The sequence below is a fragment of the Ovis aries genome, chromosome 3 (genome assembly GCF_016772045.2).
Source record: "Ovis aries strain OAR_USU_Benz2616 breed Rambouillet chromosome 3, ARS-UI_Ramb_v3.0, whole genome shotgun sequence".
NCBI lineage: Eukaryota > Metazoa > Chordata > Mammalia > Artiodactyla > Bovidae > Ovis > Ovis aries.
The window spans coordinates 181,225,080-181,246,427 of NC_056056.1; the positions used below are offsets into that span (position 1 = coordinate 181,225,080).

At 50.4% G+C, this 21,348-nt stretch overlaps 1 protein-coding gene across 1 annotated transcript; it reads right to left on the reverse strand.

Moving 5' to 3' along the window:
* Positions 1–12,999: 12,999 nt before the first annotated feature.
* C1QTNF6 (C1q and TNF related 6) lies at positions 13,000–20,234 on the reverse strand. The gene is made up of 3 exons (XM_004006731.5): positions 20,114–20,234; positions 17,601–17,859; positions 13,000–15,313 (listed from the first exon to the last, which is right to left on the reverse strand). Exons 2-3 carry the CDS (start codon positions 17,845–17,847, stop codon positions 14,766–14,768), a joined length of 795 nt encoding a protein of 264 aa, XP_004006780.1. The 5' UTR covers positions 17,848–17,859; positions 20,114–20,234; the 3' UTR covers positions 13,000–14,765.
* Positions 20,235–21,348: the final 1,114 nt, after the last annotated feature.

Below are 21,348 nucleotides of genomic sequence, written 5' to 3' on the forward strand. Positions count from 1 at the left end.
AGAACTCATCAATGAATTTAGTAGAGTTGCAGCTTACACAATTATTACATAGAAATCTACTATATTTCTATACACTAACAATGAAAGATTAAAAAGAGAAATTCAAGAAGTAATTCCCTTTACCACTGCATCAAAAAGATAAAATACCTCAGAATAAACATACCAATGGACACAAGAGACCTGGAGGAATCAAGTGCCCTGACTTTGGACTGTATTACCATGCTACAGTCATCAAAACAGTATGGTACTGGCACAAAAAATAGAAATATAGAACAATGGAACAGAATAGAAAACCCAGAAATAAGCCCATGCACCTACTGTCAATTAATCTATGACAAAGGAGGCAAGACTACACAATGCTGGAAAGACAGCCTCTTCAACAAATGCTGCTGGGAAAACTGGACAGCCATATGTAAAAAAAATGAAATTAGATCATTCCTTAACTCCATACACAAAAATAAGCTCAACATGGATTAAAGACCGAAATGCCAAACCAGACACTCTAAAACTCTAAGAGGAAAACATAAGCAGAACACTCTCTGACATAAATCACAGCAATATCTTTTTAATCCATCTCCCAGGATAATGGAAATGAGAGCAAAAATAAACAAGTGGAACCTACTTAAACTCTAAAGCTTTTGCAAAGCAAAGAAAACAATAAACTAAATAAGAAAACAACCCACAGATTGGGAGAAAATATTTGCAAATAATGTGACTGATAAGGGATTAGTCTCCAAAATTTACAAACACCTCATGACGCATAATAGCATCGAAACAAATAATCCACTCAAAAAAATGGGCAGAAGACCTGAATAGACATTTCCCTAAAAAGGACATACAGATGGCCGATGAACACATGAAAAGATGTTCAACATCACTAGTTATTAGAGACATAAATCAAAACTACAACAAGATATCACCTCACACCAGTCCGAATGGCCATCCTCAAAAAGTTCACAAACAAGTGATGGAGAGAGGGTGGAGAGAAGGGACCCTTCTTGCACTGTTGGTGGGAATGTAAATTAGTACACCCGCTATAAAGAACAATACGGAGGTTCCTCAAAACACTAAAACTAGAGCTACCATATGACCTTGCAATCCCACTCCTGGGCATATATCCAGAGAGGAACATATCCAGAGGCCTGAAAAGATATATGCATCCCAGTGTTCACCCCAATGCTTGCTTATTGCAGCACTGTTTACAACAGCCAAGACATGGAGACAAACTAAATGTCCACCAACAGAGAGTGGATAAAGAAGATGCGCTACATAAATGCAAAGGACTATCACTCAGTCATTACAAAGAATGGAATAATGCCATCTGCAGCAGCATGGACGGACCCGGAGACTGTCACACTGACTGAAGTAAGTCAGACAGGGAAGGAGGAATATCATACGACATCCCTTACATGCGGAATCTAAAAAGAAGTGATACGAATGAACTTACAAAACAGAAAGAGACTCACAGATTTAGAAAACAAACTCATGGTTGCCAGGGGGAAGGGATAGTTCAGGACTCTGGGAAGGTCATGTACACACTGCTATGTTTAAAATGGATAACCAACAAAAACCTATTTTATGGCAAGCACAAGGAACTCTGCTCAGTGTTACATGCCAGCCTGGATGGGAGCAGGGTTTGACAGGGAATGGATACATGGGTATGTATGGCTGAGTCCCTTCGCTGTTCTTCTGAAACTATCACAACATTGTTAATCGACTACACCCCAATAAAAATGATTTTGGTATTGAAAAAATAAAATTTAAAAAAGTTTAATCCCATCAAAAAATGATGAAAATAAAAAATTAGACATATTCATTCAGTCAACGAATTTTTATTGAGTACCTACTTTGTAGCAAGCTCTCTTCTAGGTTTGTGGACTAGGTTTGGGAGACTAGAGGTTGGGGTAGACAGCAGCAGCCAGTGCATAGAAACAATAAATACAATAGCCAAGTAAATTCCATAAGGAAGGCTTCTCGGGTGGCTCAGTGGTAAGGAATCTGTCTGCCAATGCAGGTTCAGTCCCTGACCCAGGAAGGTCCCACATGTCTCGGAGCAGCTAAGCCCAAGCACCACAGCTACCGAGCCTGTGCTCTAGAGCCCGTACTCCCCAACAAGAGAAGCTACTGCAATGAGAAGCTCACATACTGCAACTAGAGAATAACCCCCACTCGCCACAATTAGAGAAAAGCCCTGGAAGCAACCAAAAACAAATAAAATTATCTTTAAAATCCCATAGGGAGTTAGAAGATGACAAACACTGTGAGAAAAGAAAGCAGGACACAGGGGATCAGAAGCACAGGTTTAAATAAGGCAGCCAGAGACCTCATGAGAAGGTAATGCCAAAATCTGGAGTCAGGCAGAACTGGAGGAGGGATCGAAAAAACAAAACAAAACTGCACAGCAACTGACAGCTGCCTGAAACATGCCCCGTGATCCCCGGTCCATGCCTTTGCCTGCACCAGCTGGTGAGTTCCAGACGGGATGAAACAGACTTGCTCTCAAAGAGTATTTACAGGATTTGTGAACTAGATTGTCCAGAATGGAAAGCTTCTTTTTCACTTCTTCCTAGCAAACTCCCATTCATCCTTGAACACCCAAATTTACATGGGCAGAGTTGATTGCTCTCTCTTTTCAGCTATGCCCATTTATACAAACTTTGCACCCCATACAAAGTTCTTTAAAGCCCCCAAATGCACTGTGGGCTTCCCTGGTGGCTCAGTGGTAAAGAATCCACCTGCCAATGCAGAGACTCAGGTTCGATCCCTGGGCCAGAAAGATCCCATGGAGGAAATAGCAACTTACTCCAGTATACGTACCTGGAGGATTCAATGGATAGAGGAGCCTGGTGGGCTACAGTCCATGGGGTAGCAAAAGAGTGGACATGACTGAGGGCTCGCTCTCTTTCTCTCTCTCTTTCACACACACACACACACACACACACACACACACACACACACACACACACACACACCACACACACACACAGAACTTGGAAAGGTGTTGAAGTCTCTGAGAAATAATAGCTCAGAACGTGGGTTTGAATCCGGGGTCCACCTCTGATCCAATGACCTTAAACTCCTTCAAAGATCACCTGCCAGATAGATCCAGAAGCCCAGGTCCTTCCTCAGTTAAGTCACTCAGTCATGTCTGACTCTTTGTGACCCCATGGACTGCAGCATGCCAGGTCTCCCTATCTATCACCAACTCCCAGAGTTTACTCAAACTCATGTCCATTGAGTTGGTGATGCCATCCAACCATCTCATCCTCTGTCATCCCCTTCTCTTCCCGCCTTCAATCTTTCCCAGCATCAAGGCCTTTTCAGATGAGTCAGCTCTTCACATCAGGTGTCCAAATTATTGGAGTTTCAGCTTCAATATCAGTCCTTCCAATGAATATTCAGGGCTGATTTCCTTTACAATGGACTGGATGGATCTCCTTGCAGTCCAAGGGACTCTCAATAGTCTTCTCCAACACCACAGTTCAAAAGCATCAGTTCTTCCACACTCAGCTTTTTTTATAATTCAACTCTCATACCCATGCATGACTACTGGAAAACCATAGTCTTGACTAGATGGACCTTTGTTGGCAAAGTAATGTCTCTGTTTTTTAATATGCTGTCTAGCTTGGAAATAACTTTTCTTCCAAGGAGTAAATGTCTTTTAATTTCATGGCTGCAGTCAATATCTGCAGTAATTTGGGAGCTCCAAATAAAATCTGTCACTGTTTCAGTGAAACAGTGTACCAAGGCCACAGAAGAGGAGCCCAGAATGAAGGTCATACCTGGAACTGACTGAGCCCCTTTGTAACCATTGCCAAAAGCCCCCCTGATTACTCCTTGGAAGGAAAGTTATGACCAACCTAGATAGCATATTAAAAAGCAGAGACATTATTTTGCCAACAAAGGTCCTTCTAGTCAAGGCTATGGTTTTTCCAGTAGTCATGTATGGATGTGAGAGTTGGACAGTGAAGAAAGCTGAGCATCAAAGAATTGATGCTTTTGAACTGTGGTGTTGGAGAAGACTCTTGAGAGTCCCTTGGACTGCAAAGAGATCCAACCAGTCCATTCTAAGGGAGATCAGTCTTGGGTGTTCATTGGAAGGACTGATGCTAAAGCTGAAACTCCAATAGTTTGGCCACCTCATGCAAAGAGTTGACTCATTGGAAAAGACCCTGATGCTGGGAGGAATTGGGGGCAGGAGGAGAAGGGGATAACACAGAATAAGATGCCTGGGTGGCATCACTGACTCGATGGACATGAGCCTGAGTGAACTCCAGGAGTTGGTGATGGACAGGGAGGCCTGGCGTGCCGTGATTCATGGGGTTGCAAAGAGTCAGACATGACTGAGCGACTGAACTGAACTGAACTGATCAGAATCAGCAAGCTTCCTGACCCCATATTAGGCAAAAATGCCCAGCCCAGTACCTACCCTATAGCACCCTACAATTGGGTGTGCATGCTCTGTCATGTCCAACTCTTTGGAGCTCCATGAACTAGAGCCTTCCAGGCTCCTCTGTCCATGGGATTCTCCAGGTAAGAGTACTGCAGTGGGTTGCCATTTCCTACTCCAGAGGATCTCCCTGACCCAGAGATAGAGCCCATATCTCCTGTGTCTCCTGCATTGGCAGACAGAGTCTTTAACACTGAGCCACCTGGGAAGTCCCACCCTAATCAGTCACCTAATGTCACCCTTCTAGCAGGAATTTTCTTTGCCTTGAGGCTATAAAAATTGGCCACTAGCCCGCAAAAACACAGCCTGCTGAGCCAGCCCGCTGTTCTAACAGTGTCTTATAAGTGCTCCCTGGCCTGCTGCATCTGCAGAACCTTCATTATCTCTGTTCCCTGCTCTTATTAAACTCACTCCCTTCTGAAATGCTCTGTGTCTGGAAATTCCTTTCCAACCTGTGCTCAATCTGCCACGACAATGCCAACCTGCTCCTTATTGCCTCCTAGCCTTTGTTCAGTTTCCAGGACATGCTGAGCAGTTTCCCACCTCCAGGCTTTTGCCCATGGGGGTTCCTCTGCCTGTAGTGCTGGTTCCCCCTCTCCCCATCTGAGGCTTGACTGAACCACCTCTTCCTCAGAGAGACCATCTCTGATCACCACCACCCCCAAACCTTCCAAATTGGCTTCTTCCATTATTACTTTGAGAGCACTGACCCTAGTTAGAGATCCTAGTGTGATGATCTATAAGAAATGGGATATTTTCTGCAATATCAGTAAACAAGGATGTCACAGTCATCAGTTACTGCAGCCCTCCAATGTGAGCAGGTGGACTCCAAGGGAGGGAGTCAGGAGGGACACAGGAGGAGAAGAATACCTGCTGTCTATCAACTGTTGCCACTCCCGATGGTGAGCCCCAAAGAAAGAAAGCTCAGTTTGTTTGTTTGTTTGCTTTTTGCTTTACAACATTGTATTGGTTTTGCCATACTTCCGGGCCCCGGATGGCTGAGGAACATACTGAAGGAGTGATTTCAGTGAGTCCAGACTCTTGCATCTTCCTGTACACAGAAAGGCACTAACTTCCTTAACTTGGAATATCTGGTTTTAATTATCAATAATCTTTTGATGTTCAGACTGCTTGCCCCCTCTTGCAAAGCTTCTATATAACCTGGCTCCTCCCCCATGTCCTTAGGGCAGTTCTCTCAGGGTCGCATGAGATGCAATCTTCCAGGCTTCCAGTTGTGTTTTATTCGGCAGGAATTTGAAAAATTCCCGCCAAATAAAACATAACTCTCAACTTTGACCAACTAATGTGAAGAGCTGACTCATTTGGAAAAGACCCTGATGCTGGGAAAGACTGAAGGCAAAAGGAGAAGCAGGCAGCAGAAGATGAGATGGTTAGATAGTGTCACTGTGTTGCTAATCCTGTTCGGGATGCCAGTTATCTCACTGTTCACGCTGTGTGCGCTGTTCACTGACCCAGGGTAGGCAAGGCGCAAGCTAAGAGGCTGGAAGGAGACTCGAGGAGCCATAGGAACTGCAGACACGTTTACTCAGTCCTGGCTGGCTCAGCAGCCATAACACAGCCTCTCTCTTGGCTGATGCTGCAGCTGTAGCAGCAGCCACATTTGTGTAGCAATAACATAGCCATGCTGCTGCTGCTGCTAAGTCTCTTCAGTCGTGTCCGACTCTGTGCAACCCCATAGACGGCAGCTCACCAGGCTCCCCCACCCCTGGGATTCTCCAGGCAAGAACACTGGAGTAGGTTGCCATTGCCTTCTCCAACGCATGAAAGTGAAAAGTGAAAGTGAAGTCGCTCAGTCGTGTCTGACCCTTAGTGACCTCATGAACTGTAGCCTACAGGCTCCTCTGTCCATGGGATTTTCCAGGCAAGAATGCTGGAGTGGGGTGCCATTGCCTTCTCCAAACATAGCCATGACGTAACCTCAAATAACACAACCGTGATGCCACCCCAGTGTAGACGGTGAGCTGCCGTCTATGGGGTTGCACAGAGTCGGACACGACTGAAGCAACTTAGCAGCCAGGGCTTTCCTGGTGAAGCTCTTACAGGTGTGTGACACCAAGCAGGTCGTGACCAAGTGAGTACCTCGCGAGGCACACGCACAGTGCCGTAAGTGATCTCAGCGGTTACACAGTAATTGTTTACAAAACATAAAGCCAAAGCAAGAGGCTATGGGGTGAGAGAGCCTGACCATACCATCTTGCCTAATTTGCTCTTCCCCTACAATCACTGATTCAATGCACACGAATTTGAACAAACTCTGGGAGATAGTGGAGAACAGAGGAACCCGGCGTGCTGCAGTCAGCGGGGTCACAGAGTCAGACACGACATAGTGACTGAACAACAATAACTCAACTTTTAGGTTGTGAATTATTTTAAAGTCGACATCTGTATGATGTCTACCCTCCCAGCTAGACCAGAAGCCCCATGAGAGCTGAGTCCATGTGGGCTTTTGCTCATTGCTTTGGCCCTCTACCCAGCACAGCACAGGGCCCATCATAGGCAGTGAAGCCCTAAGTGTTGAATGAATGAACAGACACATTGAGGAAATTATCCAGCCACAGTTTCTTCTGTAAAATGAATATGATAAAATGTCTCCCTTCAAATAACATTTAACACTAATGGAGAGCCAACGGTGTGTCAGGATTTTACATACACTTACACCTTTAAACCCTCACAACAGCCTTCTGGGGTGGATGCTGTTGTCATTATTATTTTTTAAATATTTATTTGGCTGTACTGGGTCTTAGTTGTAGCACACGGGATCTTCGACCTTTGTTGCAGCATGCAGGATCTTTAGTCGCAGCATGTGGGATCTAGTTCCCTGACTAGAGATTGAACCTGGGCCCCCCAGCATTGGAAGCACGGAGTCTCAACCACTGGATCACCAAGGAAGTTCTAAAGCTGTTCTTATTACCCCCATTTTCCAGATGAGGAAACTGAAGATCTAATATGTCAGATAACCTGCTCTCCTTTACCTGGTTAGAATCAAACCCAGGCAGTGTCTCCAGCAGGCTCAGTTAAACTCAGGGAAGCTCAACTCTTTTGAGGGAGGGTTGGGGAGGACTCCTGGAGCTGATGCTATTTCACTGCTGCTATAGCCCCAGTGCCCCAGGACCTTGTAGCTCAGTGGTCAGGGCTGATAACTAATGAGTGCTGTGATCGGGGATCACTCAGGGCCAAAGCTGTCTCCAAGTCTGAGCAGCCTCCCTAGAACCAAGATACTCTGGCTGAGGAAGATACTCATGTCTAATGATTGGAAGGGAAATTAAAATGGAGGAAGTCTTCAGAAGCAGGAGAGCAGGCCTCTGACCTCCTTCTCACCTGCCCAGACACTGCCTGGATTCTGCATAGCAAGTCAAGTGACACTTTAGATATCACAAAAAAGGGAATGGAACTTGGAATTCTTGAGTCCCTGGAAGTCTGGCCAACCCCTCGGGGTCTAAGCAAATCCTGTAACTCACAAGGTGAAACAAGCAGCATTGTAAAAAGGTTAAAGTAGAACCAGAGCTTCATTTTTTACATGCAAAACTGATGATGATATCAGCTTGTGGCCTGGGATTATAAGCAGGAGCCCCAGAAACTGCAATTTGAAATCTCACCTATGGGTGGATGCACCACCAGGGCCCCTTTCCCAATGTGGACTCCAAATTGCTGTTAAGGAGGGACCTCACAGCGTTGTTCAAGTCTGGATGTAGGCCGGCCCAGTTTGGTGATATATATGCTGTTACTTTTCTCTATTGTTTCTTTTCTTTTAATGCCTGTATGTTGAAATTAAGTAAAATAATCTATGAAACATCGAAATTGTTTATGTGTGTATTACACACATAAGTGGTAATAAGTGGTTTCTCTTGTTAACGAATCCTTCAAACCTAAATAAAACTGAAACTTTCAGCAAGACAATGATGTGGCCGGAGACCTTTGATGAGAAATGAACCAGCTGTGCTCTTGACCACTTCTCACCTGCCACAACCTTTCTGATCTTACTTGGGGGTTTAGCCTAGACCCTTGTGGTTCACCCTAGACCCTTAGGGTTCACTGGTAAATTTTGCTTCCCATCATCCTGTCTCCTTCCCAGAGGCTGGGTTAGTTGTGGCCCTGAGGGAAGCTGGCTTGAGAACAAATCTGTTGCACTGAATGGCCTAAGTGGAAATATGGAACAGGTCAGGGTCCTTAGTGATGCTGCTGAGCTGATGAACTAATCAGCTCCAGAGCTACCTCACCTCGGGATTTAGGGTCATTTTTTTCCTTTTTCAAAGCTCTATGTTCAATATGTGTTTCTTGCACCCAAGATCATCCTAACAAATACAGAAAGGGTATGTAACAAAAAGCAGAGAGGAAAGGAGGCTTTTCCAGAGTCTTGTTTCAAAATGAAGGACAAGCTGGAATCAAGATTGCTGGGAGAAATATCAATCACCTCAGATATGCAAATGACACCACCCTTATGGCAGAAAGTGAAGAGGAACTAAAGAGCCTCTTGATGAAAGTGAGAGAGGAGAGTGAAAAAGTTGGTTTAAAGCTCAACATTCAGAAAACTCAGATCATGGTATCTGGTCCCATCACTTCATGGCAAATAGATGGGGAAACAGTGGAAACAGTGTCAGACTTTATTTGGGGGGGCTCCAAAATCACTGCAGATGGTGACTGCACCCATGAAATAAAAAGACGCTTACTCCTTGGAAGAAAAGTTATGACAAACCTCGACAGTTTATTAAAAAGCAGAGACATTACTTTGCCAACAAAGGTCCGTCTAATCAAGGCTATGGTTTTTCCAGTAGTCTTGTATGCATCTGAGAGTTGGACTATAAAGAAAGCTGAGCACTGAAGAACTGATGCTTTTGAACTGTGGTGTTGGAGAAGACTCTTGAGAGTCCCTTGGACTGCAAGGAGATCCAACCAGTCCATCCCAAAGGAGATCAGTCCTGAGTGTTCATTGGAAGGACTGATGTTGAAGCTGAAACTCCAATACTTTGGACACCTGATGTGAAGACCTGACTCATTGGAAAAGATCCTGATGCTGGGAAAAACTGAAGGCAAGAGGAGAAGGGGACGATGGAGAACGAGATGGTTGGATAGCATCACTGACTCGATGGACATGAGTTTGAGTAAACTCTGAGTTGGTGATAGACAGAGAGGCCTGGTGTGCTGCAGTCTATGGGGTCACAAAGAGTCGGACATGACTGAGCAACTTAACTGATATTGATGGTTCAAAATAAGAAGGAAAGAGCCTGTGTTCCCACTTAAGAGCTTTGGGAGAAGATACTCTAACTGGACACACAGTCCCCTCTATTGCAATGCCCAAGGTGCCCCGGGGTGGGGGGGAGAGGCAGGCCGAGGGGAGGCAAGGAGTGTCAAGGTTGAGGCTCCTGGTGAACCTAGATCCTGGCCCCTCTTTCCCAGCTGAGCCTGGTGGCGAGGGCTACAGGGAAGACTTCCAGCAGGTCTGGGGCATCTGAGACTCAGAGGAGCCATTCCCCTCTCACTGAGCAGAACCCTGGGGAGGTGGCTGAGACACCAGGGAAGAAACGGTCAGATGGTGCATCTAGCCAGATAGGGCTAGCTAGGCTCAGACCTCTGAGGGATACAGAATTTGTGAGATAAGCATGCATGCAGAGAGGACCTGGCTGTCCCAAGAGGAATGAGGACACAGGAGGCTTTGCAGTAACAGGTGTGGTTTAGCAGGTGTGGGGATGAGAGGGGCACTGACACACTTAATAGATGTCCTGTGGGTGTGCCCTTCCAGGTGACCCTCCCGCTGCCAGGATGCGGCTCTCAAGGCAGCTCCCTAGGAAGTGTGTTAAGAGAAGAACCCCAGCTGGCCAAAATCACATTTCTTCAACTTCAGCAGAATGGAAATTAAGCTTAGTCGTGAAGAAATGAAGCAAGATCTATTCTGTGTACATCTGAGTTCGTGGCATCAATTCACTGCCCACAGTGGTGAAGAGCAGTCAGCCAGAGGAAGGTCAGCCACCACCGACCGCCCACCCGCCCTGCTGCTGCCCTACAGTGGGGCGCCTGTTTCCTCCATCGTGCCTCCACCCCAATTACTACTTCCTCCCGCCCACGCCACTGCCTGCAGGCGACCTCACACCTTATCCTGACTTGGTGCTGCAGCACTGAGCCTGGTTCCTGGCCTCCCCAGCCTGCTGTCCTCCTGGGTCCACAGACCAGCTGCTCCCAGCCACGCTGGCTTAGCTCCGTGCACTCTTGACTCATGTCATGGAAATCCCTCTCCTTCCCTTTTGGCTCCCGCAGCTGCCCGCTGGCAGCAGCTCTCCCCAGTTTGGCCCCACCCATAATGTTCTTGACATCTGTCTCTGGTCTTGCTGAGTTTCTGCCTGTGTTTTTCCCTGCCTCCAGACGCACACGTGGCAGCATGAGGCTACTGGGACAGGCCCTCGGAGCTGGCAGGAGGGGAGGGAGCAGGGAGCCGCATGATTTTATTCCCTGGCCCAGGACTCCGGTTCTTGCTTCCCGCAGCTCCTCTTGCCTTTTGCTAGGTAAAAATCATTCATCTAACAAACATTCTCCGCTTTTCAAGGACCCATGTGGCTGCCACTGCTAGCACACAAACACCATCACATCTGGTCCTCACTCAGGATGGGAAGGGGATGGCCCCCAGGGTGGGGTGACAGGCATTTCACCAGCTCCCTGGGGTCACTGGGACTACGCATTGCTGATGCCCTGGAGATGTCACCACAGACCTGTCAGCAGGCTGGGGAGGCCTCCACTTTTCCAGGGCCCTTGCCCAATCCCCACCAAAACCTTATCTGTTGGGAGAGTCTCCATAACAAAGATGGAGTGGCTTTTAACCACCACTGATGCCTGCAAGTCAAGAACTGGGATCCCACGGGAACAACTGGCACAGACAGACCAGAGGCCACCTCTGAAGCACAGATGGACACGTTTGCAGTGACTCTGATGACGCAATGGAGGTAATGCTGGTCTTGGAGCTTTGAACTCATGTGGCCTGGAAATGTCTGTGACCTTTGGCTTCTGTTTGCAAAGGACAAATTTCAGTCCTGCAGGTACTTGGCAAGCAATGACAAAAGCTTTTCTGTCTCAGTAATCAGCAAACCACTTCCCAGGTAGTTCAGAGGTAAAGAATCTGCCTGCCAAGAAGAGACAAGGGTTTGATCCCTGGGTCTAGAAGATCCCCTGGATAAGGAAATGGCAACCCACTCCAGTATTCTTGCCTGGGAAATTCCGTGGCCAGAGGAGCTTGGTGAGCTACAGTCCATGAGATCACAGAATCAGACACAACTTAGCAACTAAGCAACAACAATCAACAAACCAGGTCCTCATGATGTCCATGACGGAAGGCTCCTGCCTGGCACTGGGGGTGACCTTTACCACCAGGGTTGAAGTGGGGGTGCTGGTGAGGCTGATGCTGCTTCAACAGAGCCTTAGCTAAAAGGATGGAGTGGGGGAACTTCCCTGGTTGTCCAGTGGTTAAGATTCCGTGCTTCAAGTTCAGGGGGCATGTGTTCAATTCCTGGTTGGAGAACTAAAATCCCATAGGCCATGGGGCATGACCGAAAAATAAAAAAGAGCAAGCAGTGGCCTTGCTCCCCTGAGCAGCTCTGTTAGGACCTTTTGTGTGAGAACTGTGAGCACTTCAGCTGTGGTGGGAAACTGCCTTAAGAGGCCAGATGGGCTCCAAGAAAGCAAAGGTTTGTGTCTCCCTCTGCCTGGGTGGCCACAGGCTCAGGTGAATCCTGGGAATCCTGGCACAGTTATAGTGGGCTTGTCTTTATAGCATCCTCTTCCACGTGATACCGAGAACCACTGAACACAACAATAGGCACGCAGGCAGCACAGGACACTGCCATCAAGCCAATAAGGGGAGTCAACACAGACAGCTTTAAGTGTCTTTATGTGAGTGGCTGCTGTGCTAACTCAGAAGTCAGAACCCACAAAGACTGCCCTCTGTACGATGTGAAGCACTTTCCTCCTGAGAATATCCAGTGATTCTGCAGTAAACATTACACAGAGAATGTGAGACTGAAGTCCCAAGTGAGGATCTGTGGTTTGTTCTGCATGTCCAAGCGCCTCACTAGAACATAAACTCCATGGGTGTTCTCCACTGGGAGGTGATGGATTGTGCTTCCCTCCACTGAAGCCTCCAAGCTTAATGGGGTACCCAGCCCATAGTAGGTGCTCAATAGTTGTGGCTCCAAGGATGAACTTTGCTCTCACTAGGCAACCTTTCTTCTGATTCTTATGGCCACCTCCATAAGAGGGACAATCAGCATTCCCATTTTACCAGACAAGGAAACTGAGGCTCAGAGACATGGGGACTTTCCCAAGGCCACAGCCAGGGAGTGGCACAGCAGACTCAGCTGGATCCACTGCCTCCAAGGCTCACAGGCTGGGTGAGTGACCGGGGGCGCTGGCTTCTCTGTGGCTGGGGAGCACGTGTAGCAGATCCCTGGACTGCCTTGGTCCCTCTGGAGCTCTGAACCTGGGCGTAGCAGAATGGAACGCACTGGCCTCCCAAAGTGGGCAACAAAACAGAGCAGAAACAACCAACCTGAGTTGCCAAGAAAACATAAAACCTTTAATCACACTGGTCAAGCAGGGCAGGGGTGAAGTCAGGTTGGGGAGGTTGGGGCTGCACGGGACTGGCCTTCACGGCACCAGGTCAGGCCCTGCTGCCACGCCCCAGCCATGTGTCCATGGCTCCCTTTGCTAGGAGTAAGCACCAGAGACCAGCACCGGGGTCACCTCTGCCCCCAAGTCTGCATAAGCACCAATGGGTCTCCCTCCAGGAAGAGAGTCTGGCCACCTGGGGCTGGGGAAGGGGAAGGCTGGGGGCCTCCAGGCTGACCCACCCTGGGAGGAGGGAAAGGACAGAAGTCCTGATGTCCCTCAGTTGGCCTCAGCCTCTCCCAGTGCCTCCCTCAGCATCATGGCTCAGAGGTGCGTCCCCAGACTGACCTGGAACATGACTGGCTTCAGTTCCCCAGACCTGCTGAGGGGTCCAAAGCCCGGTGACCTCCTTCCTGGCTCATTGCCGGGAGTGGCATTTGTAACTGCAGCAGCAGCCAGAGGCAGCTCTGCTGGGCAGCAGGGCCTCAGCACCTTAACAGAGTGTGGAGGGCCAGGGGCATGGGCTGGTGGGGGGCGCCAAGGAGGTCAGAGCACCTGGAGAGAGACATCAGTGTCTGACAGTGGCTGGGAGCCTGGGAGGACGGAGGCCCAAGCAGCGTTGGCAGAGAGGGCTGTGCACGGCCCTGACAGCACCAGGGAGCAGGGCAGGGAGGGCACGCCCTGAGGGTGGTGAGGGGTAGGAGCCCTCCCAGCTGTGTAGGCAGCTTGTCTGGGCTTCCTTCTTCAGGGGATGCCTTACCCCAAAATGCCTCCAAACCCCTGAGTCCTCTCCTGATAGCACCTGTCCCTGACCAAGGTTTGTTTTAAAGATGGGCATGGGGCAGAAAAGAAAGGACAGGCAGAGGGTACCCATTTCACCTTGGTATCCTAACCTGTCAGCCTTGGGGAGTGGTGGGTAATGAAGGGCCACAGTGCCTGAACACCCAGAACACAGATGTACATGATCAGAGCCCCAAGAAGTTCTCTGGGGCTGTTTTCAGGATCCTCTGTGTCTCCCCTCCCCGTCTGGACTGGGTGCTTACCGAAAGCAGAGCCTGTGTCTGCTTCGCCTCAGCCTTCCCAGAGCCGGGCACAGAGAGGGTGCTCAGTGAATGTTCAGCGACTGAATAAACGCACTATGGGTGTGCATGTGGGGGGCAGAAAGGAGTTCAGAGAGAAGGAAGAGGTTGCAAGAGACAAGAGGAGGAAGTATCCTAGAAGGATGAAATTTAAGGATGTTGGGAAGATTCCAGAATGTTTGGAAGATTTCAAAATGTTTGGAAAGTACCAAAATGTTGTGAAAGCTGTAGGACCTGGTTACTCAAGTGGGGTCCCAGAGATCAGCAGCACCGGCATCACTCAGGAATGTACTAGAAATGCTGAATCCTGGGCCCACTCCACACCTGCTGAATCAGACTCTGCATTTCAGCACAATGCCCCGGTGATTTGTATCACATTCAAGTTTGAAAATGGCTGGTCTACAAGGTTGGGAAAGTTCTAGAAGATGTAGGTTAGGAGATTTCTTAAAATGTTCAAGAGGAGAGAGGCAGGAACAGACTAGGAGGGGTGATGGAGGGGAAAAAAGGAGGAGGAAGGCTGCCCAGAATGCCAGGTCAGGGGCCCATTTTACAGATGGGCAAACTGGGGCCCCCACAGGAGACGGACCTGCCCACAGCCACCCCAGGGCAGAGCTGCCCCAGGGGAGGCACTAATCGTCCTCGGGCTTGATGAGGTGGCCGCTGAAGGTAATGTAGGTGTCTATGTCGTCGCTGTAGACGGCATTCTCACGCTCACGCTTGAAGAGCCGTGCCCAGACGCGGTCGCCTGGCGCCAGGGCCAACATCACACTCTGGCTCTGCATGATGCTGCGGTCGCTGGGCTGCGCGTACAGGATGACGGCTGCCTTGTCATTGTGCACCACGTGCACGTAGGTCTCCTTGAAGTTCCAGCTGTGCACATTAAGGCTGAAGAAGTAGAGGCCGCGCAGCGGGGCAACGAAGTGGCCAGCAGCCAGGTCGAAGTGCCCATCGGGGTTCACGAAGACCGTGTCGAAGAGCAGCGGCTGGAAACCCTCGCTGCTGTGCAGGGCTGTCTTGCGGCCCACGGAGAAGGCTGAGAAGCGCGTCTGGCATGGACTGCCAGGGCTGCCCGCCTGCCCCTTGGCACCTTTGATGCCCTGGGGGCCACGGTCCCCCCGGGGACCCTCCCTGCCCAGCTTCCCAGGTGAGCCCAGCAGGCCTCGGTCCCCTTTGTCACCTGTGGGGACAAGAAGAGGAAAAGTCAGGGCAGGTGCCCAGGGCTGCTTCTAAGCATCTGCAGAAGGCTCTACCCTGGCCAAGAGAAGGTAGGCCAGAGGAACCACCATTTACTGAGCACCTACTGCATGCCAGGCATCACTGCCCCAAACAACCATTTAAAGGAGACACCATGTCCACCGCCATTCATAGGGAGGTGAAGGGACTCGCCTGGGTGGCATGGCACAGCTTAGGAGCAGGGCGGCATGCATACAAGTTAAGTTGCTTCAATCGTGTCCAACTCTTTGTGACCTCATGGACTATAGCCCACCAGGTTCCTCTCTCCATAGGGTTTGCCAGGCAAGAATCCTGGAGTGGGTTGCCATTCTCTTTGTCAGGTGACCTGCCCGACCCAGAGATCAAACCCGCATCTCCTGCAGGTGGATATTTTACCACTGAACCACCAGGGAAGTGCCACCGTGCATGCTGTCGCTTCAGTCATGTCCGACTCTTTGTGACCCTATGAACTAATAACCTGCCAGGCTCCTCTGTCCATGGGATTTTCCAGGCAAGAATACTCAAGTGGGTTGCCATTTCTTCCTCCAGGGGATCTTTCTGACCCAGGGATCGAACCCAGGTCTCCTACATTGGTAGGCAGATTCTTTTCCACTGAGACACCTGGGAAGCAGTGCTTCTTGAGGAAACAGATCCCAAATATTTAGCTACTGCCTGTCACAGTGCCAGTAATCACCCTCAGTCACATCCCTTTGAATGAAATGGACAGCCCTGTGTTCTCCTGGGTCCCCCTCTGACCACAGCGATGTTGCTAGGAAGAGGGGGAGAAAGGGCAGAAGAGAGGACACAGGCCCTCGGAGGAGAAGCCTGGAGAGAAGCAAGGAGGAGGGGGTCAAGATCTCTGCAGAAGTCTTCCTCACCAGCCCCGTTGGTGAAGTAACTACCTCATCACATGCCCTGCACTTTACAGTTTGCAGAGCACTTTCTTCGTCCCAGTCCCGAGGGATGGTAGTCATAGTTTATACATGATGCAGCGAGCCCAGGAAGGAAGAGACCCTGCTGCCCCACACAGCAAGGAAGCTGAAGAGCTGTGGCTGGGACCCGGGGAAGGACAAAGGTGCCTTCCGCCACAGCAGACGCCCGCCCACCTAACAGGCAGCTGGAGAGGTGGCCCAGGAGAGGTGCATGGGATTTTATGGAGGACAGTGACGGGGAAGTACTGTCGACAGCCAGGTACCTCGTTAACCTCACATAGAGGGCTCTGCTGGCCTTGGGGGAGCGGTGATGTGTGAATTGGTAAGAAAAGTGGGGTGTCAGATCCGTGGAGTGTAGTGGTCCTCTGCATTCCTCCTCATAAATCCTAGCTCTGCCTCTGACAGTGGTGTGACCCCAGAAGATCTCCTCCTCTCTCGGAGGCTCAGTTTTCCCCATCTGCAAAGTGGGAGGATTAAGTATACTGCCCTCATGGGGTTGTGAGCAAAGACGGAGGTAGCAGCCCCCAAAAGCAGAAGTAGCTCTCTTGGGGTCTGGTCTTAGAGGACAGGGAGTCAGCTCTCACTTGAATGGCTCAGGGGGTCCCCACAGCTCTCCCCATTTCTGCCTTGTCTCCCACCATCTAGTCTCCAGGAGAAATCAGAGGGATCCATTTGAAACCTAAGCCGGGTCAGGCCCCTTGTCTGCTCAGCCCCGCCCCCCATCTTGCTCCCTATCTCACTCAGAGAAGAAACCCACATTTTGTTTCTAACCTCAGCTCCTCCGCTTGTTCCCTGCTCCTTAAACATACCAGGTCCATTATTCACTCTGTGAATAGAGTGAGCTGTTATTCACTCCGCCTGGAATGCTCTTTCCCAGGTATCTACATGGCTTCTTCCCCACCTGCTCAGGGAGACCTCCCCTGACCACCCCCGTTCAACACGCGCCCCGCGCCCCACACCCGCACTCCCAGTGCTTTTTCCACCTCAGCACTTCCTTAGCATTTATCACCATCCATCTTTTTAACTTGAGCGATATGTTTATTGCTCATTGTGTGCCTTCCCCACTAGAACAGAAGCTCCACAGACATGGCATCTCTGTCTGGTTTATACACACTCCCTCCCAGAATTCAGAATGATCCTGGCACATGGTGGGTACTCAGTATAACGTGTGAATGAAAGAAAGGGTCTGAGACAGTTTTCTGTCCTGGTTTCTCCTGCTCCTCTCACCTCACCTCCCCCAGGCCCAGGGAGAGACCTTCCCACACGCCCTCCTTGGCGCCAACCGGGCCAGTCCAGCCCGAGTCCTGTGTGGGTCCTCACCCTTCAGGATGGTGATGTTAATGTAGGGCCTGACCTCAGGCAGCACATATGGGAGGGTAGACGGAGAGGCTGAGGACACATGCGCAGCATCAGCAAGGACCGCGGGGTCTTCAGAGTCACAGCACCGTCGACAATGCCCGGGGGAACTCGAGGCCGCAGTTTCCCCAGAAGTGGGCTCCTCGGTGGGGAGTCCAGACACAGAGAGAGGGAGCAGGAGCGCTGCCCAGAGGAGGCCCAGGGCAGCCATCCCCACGGCGACCTGGAGCAGGAAGAAAGGACAGGAGTATAGTTACCTGAAGGTCTGCACTCTGCTGATGCCCAGAGTGGATGTTGCCACCTGCAGCATGGGTGTTCCTGATGTACCCCAGGCAGGGAGCACTGGTGCCCCATTTAACAGACAAGAAGACTGAGGCCTAAACAGGAAGACAAGTTCTCCAAGTTCACAAAGAGACCTGCGGTAGTGCAGGGCCTGGAGTCTGAGTCTCCAGTCCCTGGGGGCTTCTGCCACACGTGGGCCCATCTTCAGAAGATGAAGGTCCTGGGAGGTCTCTGCTGGGGTGGGTGAGGACGATGCCCTGCTGCCCATGTGATAGAGCCCATGAGACTGTGAAATGCTTTTCCCGCACTCCCAGTCTCCCTCAGCCTCGTTTCCCTGTCACTGACTCCACAGCCAATGGAACACAAGTTGGAAGAAAGAGCCCCTTGGGACAGACTAATCAGAAAGAAGCAAACTAAAGTCCCAGCAGCCATGCAACACTGAAGGTGTGTAGCTGGTGTCAGCCCACCTCCTTGCTCAGCATCTTTGTGCAGTCAACCGCTTACACAACTCAGCCTCACCTAACCCTACAGGGAGGGAGCAGGAGAGAGTAAAATTCATTGGAAGGTGGTTGTGCCAACTATCTTAGACACGTCAACCATCTTAGACCTGCCAATCAGCTGCCAGGGTGGTAATTTGGAATTAAAGAACAGAACCCAGGTGTTCTGGAAAATTTAAAAGGAACAAGGAAGTCCAAGGATTTGTGAGAAGCTGTCTTTGGCCTTGGCCAAGAAGGGATCCAGAGTTCCAGAAGAGGGGCAGAAGGTAGCCCGGACAGCAGTGACTGGAGACGAGCCAGGCTGGTGGGCAGGAAGCCAGGCAAAGAGCTTCTGAGGTGGTGGCAGTCTTTAGGGGCTGGCACACGTTATCGCAGGATCAGAAACTCGCTTTTTGAAACCAGACTGGTTTTTACACTTCTGGCGTTTCTTTGTTTATTTCCTTTTTGATCTCCTGTAACATTTAGTACAATTCAAAAATATTTTTCTGTGGTTAATACGGGTTGAGAGGTAAAATTATTATTATTTTTTTTAAATGCCCTTCTATCCTAACCTGAGCACTGAAGTAAGAGTTGGGTTTTAAAGGGGCAGGAGCACTCCCTGCACCAGCCTCCTCCCCTCCCCGCTCCCCAGAGCTGGGTCTAGCAGTGGGCAGCAGCCTCCAGAGTGGTCACCCTCTCCTGGAGGTGACCTTGTTCCCCACCCCCCACCCCCACCCTGTGCTGGTTTCCTGGTTCTGTTCAATAAGGCAGGTCAGGTCTTCAGGGAACAGCACCCACTCTGGCCAAGATTATCACCCTTACCTTTTATTTGTAAATTATAATACACATCCCATCAGTTTTGAGAAGAGCAGAACCCCCTCTTTCCTGGCCACAGATGTGAGACTTTAGAATCAGACCTGAGATTCCAGAATGGTTTGCAAGCTGTTGTGACCTAAGGCTAGTGGCTTAACCTCTCTGGGCTTCGTGCTCCTTAACATTTTACAAGGAGGAGACAACACCACCTCCCCACCAGCTTATTTGGGAGGATTTAAAAGCAGGAAAGTCACCTGTCTGGTAAAACACTCTTAATTAAACTTTTGTTCCTTTCTCTGCTGCCCAACATGACCTCTCCCCTAGTCCTGCATGGGACAGGAAGAGTAGAACTGTTCCCAGAGAACTGGCATGGTCTGGGGACATTTCTGTTAGGCCAGACAGCTGGGAGTCAAAATATCTGTGACACAGAACTGTGACCTGGGGCGGGGGGAGGGGGATGCAGGAAGCAGGAAGCAAAGCAGCCTTTAACAAAAGTAATAACCACAGCCGTGGTCACTGGCTGTCCCTGGGGGAGAGTGTCACGCAGGCATCAAGTGGAGGGGCCATGCCACGGGGGTGATTCGGGGGTCCCTGCTGCCTCCACTATGGAGCTGGGGCCTCTTCGGGGTCGAGGGAGAGTCAAGCCCTGCTGGAGCAGATTCAGTGCCCGTCCAGGCAGGAGTGGGCACAAGCCAGGAGCATCGGTGGAGGGCAGCCCTTCCCCAGCACCTCAGTCAGAGGAAGGGATGGGGAGGAGAGAGCCTAGAGGGGCTGGCCGGGGCCAGAGGGAGACAGCAGGGCCCCGAGATATGTCCAGGAAGAGAGGAGGAAGGAGAGGCATTCCAGGCTCTGACCCCAACCCCCTTGGCCCTGCTGGAGGAAGCTGCAGGACCTCCCATCACTCACTCAGTGTCCGACAGCCTCGTACAGTAGTTCATGGACCCCGGGCCTCCCGGCAGCCTCTGCTTCCTTGATCCATGTTTGTGATGATGATAATAACTTGTTGCCGGCCCAGACCCCCAGGTCTGGCGGGCTGGCCCAGGAGGGAGGAGGGATGGAGGCAGCGCGAGGAGGGAGGGAGGGAGGGCGGAGGGAGCAGGCTGGCTTCCCACTGGCCCTCCTCCCTGCTCCCTCCCTTCAGCCTCTAGGTTCTGCAGAGATGAAGGGAGCTGGTGGATTCCCTTTGCTTAACTCTTTGGTAGTCCTAGAGGGTCTTGTTTAATTCAGAGACCCTATACATTTCCAGCAGGAAGGGGTCTGAGGTTCCTGATGTGCAGGCTGGGAAATCAAGCCCCGGAAGGGGTAAGGGCAGGGGCCCCCTAAGTTGCTCAGAAAGGGGAAGGCTCCAACCTAAGCTGAAGGGCTCCTTAGTCCTGAGTCACCAAGGCAGGAGGCATACAGAGGGCATGGGCACCAGCCCAGCTGCCGCAGGTTCAAATCCTGGCTCAGGCACCCAATGGCCAGTCCTTTCCCCTCTCAGGCCCTGGTTTTCTGTAGAACTCCAGTCCCCAGCCTCATCCTCTGTGCCAGTCACAAGGGGAGGCTTAGTAAGTATTTGCTGAGTGATGGTCGCATCTTCTCGGGGATCAGCTAAGGGTGGCGACCAGGTCAGTAGCTCCACCTCCAATGGACACCGAAGTCCTACTCTGCCTGGAAATTTTGTCACGGGTATCCACTCTCCTGGTCTTCGAGAGCCATGGAAATAACTCTCAAGTTCGCAGGAGGGCAGTTTGTACAGAAGACCCCAGGGCCCCAGGAAGGGTCTTGCCTCTGCTTCCTTCTGGTTGGGCTGCAGGAGGCTTTGCAAAGGCTGCAGTCCTGGCTCCCTGGGCGAAGACCCCTGTACAAAGACTCTCTCACAGGTCTCTCGCCCTCCAGTCCCCTCTACATTTGTTGAGTACTTACTGCCTGTGCCAGCCTTCATCTTCAGAGGGGCTTTTGTCACCCAAAGGGTATTGACATCCATTATTTCTACTCTTCTTACCCCAGCCTTGGGAAAAGGAGCTAGTGGTGGAGCTGATGTGACTCACCAAGGGTCACACAGTTAGTGAAGAGGAACCACAACCCTACAGAATGGAAGGAGTTCCCACGATGACCCAACTGGGTACGGTTGTGTGCAAAGGCTGCAGTTCAGGGTCTGT

Bases quoted from the DNA above. Each gene is read 5' to 3' on its own strand.
- C1QTNF6 (XM_004006731.5), bottom strand. From the start codon at position 17,847: ATGGCTGCCCTGGGCCTCCTCTGGGCAGCGCTCCTGCTCCCTCTCTCT. The intron at 15,314-17,600 runs GTGAGGACCCAC...TTGTCCCCACAG, and splicing joins TAACATCACCATCCTGAAGG to GTGACAAAGGGGACCGAGGC.